Raw genomic sequence first — 10,313 nt, forward strand, 5'->3', positions numbered from 1 at the left:
CAGTAACAGGGTCCCCCGGGGGACTGCAGCGAGCGGTCCCAGGGGCGGAGGAGTCTGCAGCTCGACCCTGGCAAAGAGGTGGTGACCTCGAGAAGGGCTGGCACACTAGGGGTTCTCCCTGGAAACCGTGGGGAGCTGAGAGCACACAGGCCTGTGAGTCCACAACAACTTGGGAAGAGCGGAGTGATGGCCTGTCACCGTCTCCTGAAGAAGGACATTGTAACCCTGTGCAGAAAGAGAGGGTTGAGCATTGGAAAGTTCACCAAAGCACAGTTAATCGTGCAGCTGGAGGAGGATGACCGCTCTAAGGGACAGATTCCTGACCCCAAATGGGGCTATAGCAGGATCTGGGAGCAGCTGGAGTGGGAGCCAGGCATCGCCAAGACTCCTGTCCCCGACCAGACGAGGGTCTTCACGATCGGGTTCCCCATCCGGGGATCGGAGATGGACGGGATTGGAGCTGAGTCCGAGAGAGCTAGAGGACCGTGAGAGACAGCGAGGGACCGAGAAAGAGCTGCAGAAGCAGCAGCAGCATGAGCTGGCGGTGGGGGAGCGGAGAGGCCTAGGGAACCTCCCCGGGGTGAGTGGGGATAGACCCCGGGGGGCCAGTTCCGCAGGGAACCTTGACACTAAATTGCTGCCCCTGGTTAAGGAGGGGGGGGATGTGGATGCCACCTCACTGCCTTTGAGCAGGCTGGCGATTTGAACCAGGGGGACCCTGCGGAAAAGCCCCGGTGTCTAGCTCCCTTGCTGGGTCCCAAGGCCACAGACTCTGTCAGCCAGATGGGTGGGGAGGTGGACAGGCTCCCACTCCTGACCCCAACCTATATGTCTGTGTGGAGTTTCCTGGGGCCAGGCCCCTCGGACCCCCAGTGGGAGCGGAAGGTGATGGTCAATGGGGAGACATTCCTGGGGTGGCGAGATCCTGGGACAGAGAGAACTGTTGTCAGGCCCTGGGTGGTGCAGCCTCAGAGGTTGAGGGGCTATGTGAGCTGGGTGAGGGTCCCAGGGATGAAGCCCCTCACCCTGCCTATGGCCCAGATCCCTGTGCAGACCCAGGAGGGGTGGGGCTGGCTGGTCGTTGGGGTGCTCCAGGACACCAGCTGCGAGACCCTGTTGGGGGGTGACTGTGTCTCTTTGGGACAGGATCCAGGCCCTGCTCCTGTAACGGCCAAGGGTTTGAATTTGAATCCAGGGAACCAATCGGTGGAGAGGGAAAAGGTCAGTGAAAATGCAGATGACCTGGCTGGCAGCAGGGAGGAGCCGCTAGGCTCAGGCTACCTGCCTGCCTGTAAGCAGACCCCTGGGGCTGGGTGGGACAGAGAGATGCTCCCTGCGCCCTTGCACTCCGGAGAGGGGGCTCAGGCTGGCTCTGTTGCAGTGAGGAAAGCAGCGAGCTCGCTGCCTACCCCCACTGGCACAGGAAGGGCAGCACTGAGCACAGTGGGAGCTGAGACCCCAGCTGAGTGGGGGGAGACACAGGCAGGGCAGGGGATCTGTTGGGAGTGGCAAGGTGCTTGGTAAGGAAAGTTTGGATGAGCCTAGGCAGCCTTGTGAGCTGATGGCTGTGTCTAGTCAACAGTGTGGGAAGGCGAGGAGGGTGGAAGATGAGTGTCCCTGGACCTTACCTGTTAAGCTGGGTGGAGAATTGGGACAGTGAAGGAAACATGCCTGTGTCTGTCAGGGGTGTTGACTTGCCTATGGAGGGAGCTACCGCAGTCTCCAAGCAGTTGTCTGTGACCAGCCTTGTGTGCTGGGACAAGGGGAATGAGATCCCAAGCTGTGTGTCCGGTAAAGGAGAAAGTGTGTCCGGCTCTTCTTGGTCTGTGGAGCAGACAGAAGGGGCCTTGCAGCCTGTGATGGTTGAGCGTCATGCAGTTGACTCAGAGTTGGTTCTGGATTCAGCTAAAGCCCAGGAAGGGAAGGGTCCTAAGTTTGTGTCTGCTCAGGAGAATGGCCCTGTAACTAGGTCGCATCCAGTTAGTGTCTATGTAAAATCCCAGAGACCAGACAATTCTGGTGCTTGTATTTTGCCTGTTGCTCGTGTGTGGTTGGGAAAGGGTGTCGCAACTCTGTCTAATCAGGGTGAGATCCTAGCCAGGGCACAAGGAGAGCGTGAAGGTGATGGGATTGTGTTACCTATGGAGGGTGTGGAAACCTGTAGCAAGAAGGAAAAGATTCCTGAACTTGTGTGTGGCAAAGGGAAGGAGAAGGCTTCTGACCTTTTATCTAGGAAGTCTGTCAGTTTGCCTGAAAGGGGATTGTGTAGGTATCCGCCGGATGGGCCAGAGGTAATTCTGGATGTAAGGGAGACCCAGAAAGAGTCTGTTGTTGCTCAGGAACGTGTTCCTCTAGAGCAAGCCCTAGGTAAAGAGGGTAAGAGCAGAATTTCTGGGAGGGGTGAATTGTTGCATAGAAAAGCCCTAGGGAAAGGAATCCTCATGGAGTCTTTGCAAGCAGTTTACTGCAACTGAAGGGTGTGAAAGTGATTTAATCAAGAAAGTTTCAGTTCCTAACAGCCAGAAATTTTCTGTTGTGAATGGATCCACTGACTATCCTGTTGAAAGACCCAGTGTGGAGAGCTTTGAGAAGGTCTCAGATGGAGTGAAAGCTGTTAAGAAACTTAAACAGTCCTATAACCAAGTGGCTGTGTTTGGCCAGCTTGTTGGGGAGAAGACCCAATCCAAGTTTGACCCCCTGGGGTTTTGGGGTGGCCAAAGGGCACGGGCCGCAGAAACCTTCCCACATGCGGCCTGCGAGTGCTATCGACCACCCCCGACCTAAGGGAGGGCGTGAAACTGGAAGGGTCTGGTGTAACTCCTACCAAGGAATGGCAGAGACGCTGGGGCATCCATGGGAACGTTGGTGGCTTCGAACTTCCCCAGGTCACCGGCTAAAGTGACCCCGCTCAGTTCGACCTCGAAGGGGGAGAGATGTGACGAAGTGGGACTGTTCTTAGTGTTTCCTCCGAATATTGTGGGGGTGCCTCAGTTTCCCCTATGCAGTTCTTAAGTATCTAGGTGGTGGGGTAAGGGTGTATGATCACTTCAGAGCCCTAGAGGGCAGGTGTGTGCAGGGGTCTGGACACAGAGAATGGCCGACACCCTGTCTCCTGGCAACTGATGGCCTGGCCCTTCCCCCCTGCAAGGTGGGAGCTAAAGGGTTGGAGAACAAAGGAATCAGGTGACCTCCTGGCCCGGGAAAGGAACAAAGCCCAGAGGAGGAGGGGCTGGAGGGAGTTTCAGTTTGGGGCTGGCTAGGACATGGAGTGAAGTGCAGACGTGGTTGTCTGGCTCACTGCCCTCCAGAATGGACCCAGCTGAGGGGTCCTGTTCTCTGCACCTGCAAGCTCTGTTTTAGACCATGTTCCTGTCGTCTAATAAACCTCTGTTTTACTGGCTGGCTGAGAGTCCCGTCTGACTGCGAAGTTGGGGTGCAGGACCCTCTGGCTTCCCCAGGACCCAGCCTGGGCGGTCTCGCTGTGGGAAGCACACGGAGGGGCAGAGGATGCGGAATGCTCCGAGGTCAGACCCAGGAAGGTGGAAGCTGTGTGAGCTGTTTGCCCTGCGGACAGGCTGCTCACCGGAAGGCGACTGCCCCAGAGTCCTGACTGGCTTCATGGGGAGCAGTTCCAGAGCATCGCCCGGGCACTCCGTGACACCAGGTGCCCTGATTAGCCTGCCTTAATTGATTCTAGCAGCTTCTTGATTGGCTGCAGGTGTTCTAATCAGACTGTCTTAATTGTCTCCAGAAGGTTCCTGATTGTTCTGGAACCTTCCCTGTTACCTTACCCAGGGAAAAGGGACCTACTTATCCTGGGGCTTATATATCTGCCTTCTGTTACTCTCCTATAGCCATCCAGCCCGACCCTGTCACACTAGTAAATAAGCAACATATCATTCACCATTTTCTAACCTACTAAAAGTGTTCGGTTAATAAGAATCTGAAACTAGTAAGCTATATAATTGCTTAAATGTATATAGTTATAGTGTACACTTCTAGGTAGCAAACGGATGTACCAAATCTACCGTAAAGTGTCTGTTTAGTTGTAAGTCAAGGTGTTTTAATGGTGATATCAACTAACGAGTGCATCTTTCTTTAGAAAATAGCTGGAAAACACATGGAAAAGCTGATTTAAATCAGCCCACCCTGGAAATGGAGACTCAGACGTTCCAGTTCTAACAGAATAGCACAGCTATGGGAATAGGTATAGCAGCTACTGGGACTGACCACGGTAATGAAGTCAGTGTTAAACTTCAACTAACCCTTTATTAAATTACACATAACTCTACTCAGATTCCTTTTTGGTTTGAAATTTCGTAGGCTCTGTTTCAGTCCACAAATAACGGTATTTTAGTGGGGGGGCCGTGTGTATGCGCACATGTGCTGTGAGAGCCTGGGAACAAATATATCCGTCTCCGCACCCCCCTCTTCTAATCCAGCTGGAATTCTTGCATGCACGTGAGACTGTTTCTGTATTGTTTTTATAAACACCTTCACTGAAAGCTGAATACAATCTTGCATCACCGGAGACTGCCACTAATCGGGGAAAAGATAGGGGAAGCTTAGCATTATTGCAGCGTTAGGGTTATAATCAAGCAGTCAGGTCAGGAACTTCTGGAAGTTACGTCTATTGAGTGTTTAATTCTGCTCTGGTGCACACGTATTTTTTGGGTGTCCCTGTTTTGATCCTTAACACAGTGTTGAATCCATTCCATAAAATATACAGGCTGTACACTGTGGCAGAGTTAACGTTATAGTTCAGAGTTCAACAAACGTCTGATGATTTTTGAATTTGATGACTTCTGAGCACTTGATTTCACAGACTTAATTTTCATTAACACTGCACCAGAGCTGAGGAAACAGAGCTGGGTGCTGAGGAAACGCATCCCAGGGCTGGAGTGTGCAGTCCAACCCTCCCCCACATCACGGGCGTTAGTTCGGTCAGAGGCTGACCCTGCCAGCTGCTCACGAGGCAGAACCCAGCCAGGGGCTGAGCAGGCTCTGCTAGGCCTGGTGCTTCAATCCCTGTAGAGGCTGCCGTCAGCCCAAGAAGGGTGGGCAGGGGTTGGCGGAGAGTCGCAGGCCGCAAGCAGCCCCAGTGTCACTTCTCACCGCCCCAATCCACAGAGCCAGAGAGGAATAAGGCTGCTGCAGCTAGAATTTCCTTCGCTCCGGCTGCCATCCTGGGCTCGCCCAACATGTGACCCTGGCTGTCAGAAAACTCCCCAGCTCCCTTTAACAAGCGACTCTCCCCCCTGCAGTCACTGCTGAGGACAAACTGCGGGGGGCCAGCTCTTGCTTAGGGAGGGGGAGTTTGAGCTCTTTACATTGGCTTTGCAGTGACGCGAGCTCCTAACCAGCAAGGAGCCTCTTTTAAAGAATTTGTTTAGCTCAAATAATAGCAAGAGCCAAGAAATTATTTGAGCTAAACAAATTCTTTAAAAGAGGCAGGGTGGGGAGTAAACAGAAGCCTAAATTACAGCAGGTAGCATGTAAGCGGGAAAGTAGAAGTGCTAAGATGGCTTGTGAAGAGCAAATAACTGAAGGGATATAGACAAACACTAAAAAACACTTTAAGGAGATCAGAAGCCTGTGAAAGAATGGGTGGATTCAAGAGAGCAATTAAAGATGACAAGGACATTGCTGAGAAGCTAATATTTTTGTGTGTGTGTCTTCTGCCTTTATCAGGGAGGCTGTTGGAGAGAGATCTGTCTCAGACCGGTTATCTTCTAGTAAGAGAGGTACTATCAGGTCTTGAGATAGCAGCAGAGGCGATCCCGGACCAAACTGATAATTTACAAAGTAACCCCCGCCCCCACTTCTTCGAGCTGGACTTCATCCTAGCCTTAGTACTATAAGGGCTTTACAGTCAATCAAACTGAACCCCACCCCTTGACCCCTTAAACACCACCCCTTGACCCCCTAAATCCTGCCCACCTGTCACTGGAAGTCCCGCCCCATGGGGGTATTATTTCTAGGGTCAAGGTGGCCACATGACCAGAAGCAAGGTGTATCATGTGACTCCTCTAAGAGCTCCTTCCACTGCCCTCTACCAATCAGGTTGGGTTTCGTCCCCATAGGTCCTCCCCGAGAGGAGATTTGATCAATCAGTGGGAGTTCTGGGGCAGGGTGACCCATCCGGAAGTGGGTCATGTGACCCCTCTAACAACTCCTCCCACCTCCCTCTACCAATCAGGAGGGGTTTCAGCCACTGGGGACCAACCCGAGAGGAGATTTGATCAGTCGGGGGGGTTGGGGGTGCGGTGACCCATCCGGAAGAGGTTCGTGTGACCCCTCTAAGAACTCCTCCCACTGCCCTCTACCAATCAGGATGGGTTTCAGCTGTTGTGGATCACCCCTGAGAGGATATTTGACCAACGGAGAGGAATTCCGGGGCAGGGTGACCCGTCCATAAGTGTTTCATGTGACCCTTCTAAGAACTTCTCCCATCACCCTCTATCAATCGTGATGGGTTTCGGCCACAAAGGACCGACCCAAGAACAGATTTGACCAAAATAGGACAGGTTCTGGGACGGGGTGAACTGCCCAGAAGAGGGTCGTGTGACCCCCTCTAAGAACTCCTCCCAGTGCCCTCTGCTAATCATAGCACAGCACCATCACCCCATAAGTCCCAGCGTCGAGCAGAAGAGGCCATCTTTTACCAAGAACGCGTGTTTTAGAAATCGTGGAAACATGGACTCCTTCACCTCCCCCATGAGAACTTCGGATTTTGTTTTAGCCCCAAGGGTCTTTGCCCATCCGTGGAGAAAGTGCTACATCAGCAACAGTTCCAAGGAGGAGGAGGGAGCGACCGAGGGGAGCCCTTCGGCCCAGCCGTTGATGGTACCCCGGAACCCAAACCCGAAACCCAACTGTCTGTGGGACACCCCGACGAGCACGGTGGCCTCTTGTCGTCCACCCCCGTAGAGGAGGAAGGCGAACGCAGCTCGGGAGAGTCACCGGCGGACAAGGTGAATGAAAAGATGTCACCCAGGTAAATGAATGATTAAGAAGTGACGGACGATGATGGGGCGTAATGGGTTAGGAACCGGGGGTTGTGTAAATCGAAAAAAACAAGCAGTGGGAACTTACACTTGTTTCTTGTCTGAAAATCTCTCAACAGCTCGACGATGCCTTTCTAGAGGCCCCGGAGGCCTTGGACAGTGTTGCATCAAGCAGCGAAGATGAACCGGGCCCACCTTGTTTTTGCCCAACGCCGATCCAAATTGTTGAAGAGGACTCCGAGGATGACAGCTACGAGGAGTTTAGGAGGAGGCTTGGCATGGAACTGACTGAGCCTCTGCCACGTCGTGAGCGTAAAAAAGCCATGCGGACTATTGTACGCGTTGCTGTTTCTGCTGTCCTTAACCACTGCCTTAGGGAAAAGCTCTTTGAAGATTGTGAGGGCTGTGTCATAGACACGCCAGCCCAACGGCACCATGACTGTGTGACTTGGACTTCAGTGGATAAAACTGCCAGCTCTGGGGCCGTTGTGCTGAGCTGGGTTTGGAAAGCTTATTAAGCACTGGTATTGCCATAGGTTATGCTATGCAATGTCTGTGCCTCACCCAAGAAGATTTAGCGCAAGGGGTGACCTTGATAAACACTGTGCAATTCAGTGGAGACCCTGACTGTGTTTTTAAAGAAAATGACCAAACCGGAAGATGCCTGCTCACAGCGTTACACTGACCATCTAGTCCACGCAAAAATTACAGAACCCTGCTTAAGAAAAAGACTCTTCGTATGAAATCTAAAAGGATTACGTTAGAGAACGGTGAGGGGGCAAACATGCAATATAAAACTTGGTAGCTGTAAATTAAAAAACAAACAAATGTTGAAAAGGGCTTTGTGACTCTCTGTGTTTCTGTTGGGAGGTCTCTGGCCCTTATGTGAGCTAAAAGTTTTAATGAAGCCACTTAGCTTGTTTTCAAGGACCTGTATGTCTTTTAAATAAAAAATAAATTGTCTGTGAGAACCTAGCTCTTGTGGTTTTGTGTAAAAGAGAACGATTTACAGCAAAAAGCTGAAATGTACGTTGTGGGAGGGAAACAAATCCTAAAAATGTGTTTACAATGAAACAAACCAAAAAACCAAAAAACCAAGGAGGGATGGTTCAGACATGTGGGTGAGTACAACAGAACTGACTTATCCTGTTGCACTGAATGGTTTTAACCACCCCCCCACTGAAGAGCCAGGGTGACTGTGAGTACTCACCCTTGTTGCCGTAGGGTTAAATTTGATGGGGGTGCACCCACAGTCAGGGTGGGGATGGTGAGTTCTGATTACTGTGAAACGAAATAAAACCTCAGGAATTGGCAGATGCTATTGGACAGTTTAAATATAACCCCTGGAGTTGGCAGAACTCTATTGGACAGTTTAAATATGGCCCAGGAGTTGGTTGAACGCTATGGGTCATTCTTTCTAGAAAACACCCCCACTCCAAACTTTAAGCATGAAAGAAACATGTTTAAAAAAAACAAGCCCCAAGACATTCACTGATATCTGCAAAGGGCCCCCACTTGGAACTGTTTAATACTGTAAGAAGGCCCTACAGAAAAATGTATTTTAACTAAAAGGAAAAAAAGAAAAAGCCCAGTTGTGCAGACAACTTGATTCCCCCACCCCAGAAGGCAAAAGGGACTGCTAGGGGAGGGGTGCCTAAAGCCCCTTGGCCCTGGTCTACATTAGGACTTTAGGTCGAATTTAGCAGCGTTAAATCGATGTAAACCTGCACCCGTCCACACGATGAAGCCCTTTATTTCGACTTAAAGGGCTCTTAAAATCGATTTCCTTACTCCACCCCAACAAGTGGCTTAGCGCTTAAATCGGCCTTGCCGGGTCAAATTTGGGGTACTGTGGACACAATTCGACGGTATTGGCCTCCGGGAGCTATTCCAGAGTGCTCTATTGTGACTGCTGTGGACAGCACTCTCAGCTCAGATGCACGATTGTTTGCCGTTGCTCTGATTCAGGGGGGGCGACTGACGACACGGCTTACAGGGTTGGCTTACAAGGAGTTAAAATCAACAAAGGGGGTGGCTTTACATCAAGGAGTATTTCAGGCAGGACTTCATGGAGGGTTCCAATAAGAAATGGTGCACCTAAGTTATTGTTCTTATTGCAACAAGGAGGTTAGTCTGATTGATACATGGCTAGATTTACCTCGCTGCACCTTCTCTGTGCGTGACTGCAGTGTGACCTAGAGGAATGAGTCCCCTAGATGGGGCGGGGGGGTTTGCAAATGAGTACAAAACAAATCTGGTCTATTTCTTGTTTTGATCCACTCCATCTATCTTTTACATCTTTGGCTGGCAGCAGACGGTGCAGAAGGACTGCATGCCATCCACATCTCACGGCTGCTCGGCAGAAGATGGTACAATAGGACTGCTAGCCATCCCCATCTCTTGCCTGCCCGGCAGAAGATGATGCAATAGGACTGCTAGCAATCTGTATCACCTGCCTGCTCACCATAAGATGGTTCAATAGGATGGACTGCAGGACTAAAGAGAATGACCTGATCAAGTCACTCCAAATTTAGTCCCTGCACCCATGTCTGCCCAGGCGCTCCTGGTCGCCTCTGTGAGGCGAGTTGCCTCAGCCTCCCACCCCGCCATAAACGTCTTCCCCTTACTCTCACAGATATTGTGGAGCACACAACAAGCAGCAATTACAATTGTAATATGGGTTGTGCTGAGATCTAACCGAGTCAGTAAACTGCGCCAGCGCGCTTTCAAATGTCCAAACGCACATTCTACCACCATTCTGTACTTGCTCAGCCTATAGTTGAACTGCTCCTTACTACTGTCCAGGGTGCCTGTGTACGGCTTCATGAGCCATGGCATTAAGGGGTAGGCTGGGTCCCCGAGGATAACTATAGGCATTTCAACATCCCCAACAGTAATTTTCTGGCCTGGGAAGTAAGTCCCTTCCTGCAGCTGTTCAAACAGACCAGAGTTCCTGAGGATGCGAGCGTCATGCACCTTTCCCGGCCATCCCACGTTGATGTCACTGAAACGTCCCTTGTGATCCACCAGTGCTTGCAGCACCATGGAAAAGTACCCCTTGCGGTTTATGTACTGGCCATCCCGGTGTTCTGGGACCAAGATAGGGATATGCGTTTCTTCTATCGCCCCGCCGCAGGTAGGGAACCCCAGCGCATTAAAGCCATCCACAGTGGTCTGCACATTTCCCATAGTCACTACCCTTGATAGCAGCTGGTCAATGATTGCGTTGGCTACTTGCAGCACAGCAGCCCCCGCAGTAGATTTCCCCACTCCAAACTGATTCCCGACTGACCGGTAGCTGTCGGG

The 10,313-nt window shown here is 51.4% G+C and overlaps 1 protein-coding gene across 1 annotated transcript; it reads left to right on the top strand.

Annotated features, from left to right (window-relative positions):
* The first annotated feature begins 3,896 nt into the window (after nt 1-3,896).
* LOC141995528 (uncharacterized) lies at nt 3,897-7,717 on the top strand. Its single transcript, XM_074966765.1, has 3 exons — nt 3,897-4,242; nt 6,743-6,974; nt 7,127-7,717. Exons 1-3 carry the CDS (start codon nt 4,238-4,240, stop codon nt 7,523-7,525), a joined length of 636 nt encoding a protein of 211 aa, XP_074822866.1. The 5' UTR covers nt 3,897-4,237; the 3' UTR covers nt 7,526-7,717.
* Nucleotides 7,718-10,313: the final 2,596 nt, after the last annotated feature.

This window comes from Natator depressus, chromosome 11, assembly GCF_965152275.1.
Source record: "Natator depressus isolate rNatDep1 chromosome 11, rNatDep2.hap1, whole genome shotgun sequence".
Classification (NCBI taxonomy): Eukaryota; Metazoa; Chordata; order Testudines; family Cheloniidae; genus Natator; species Natator depressus.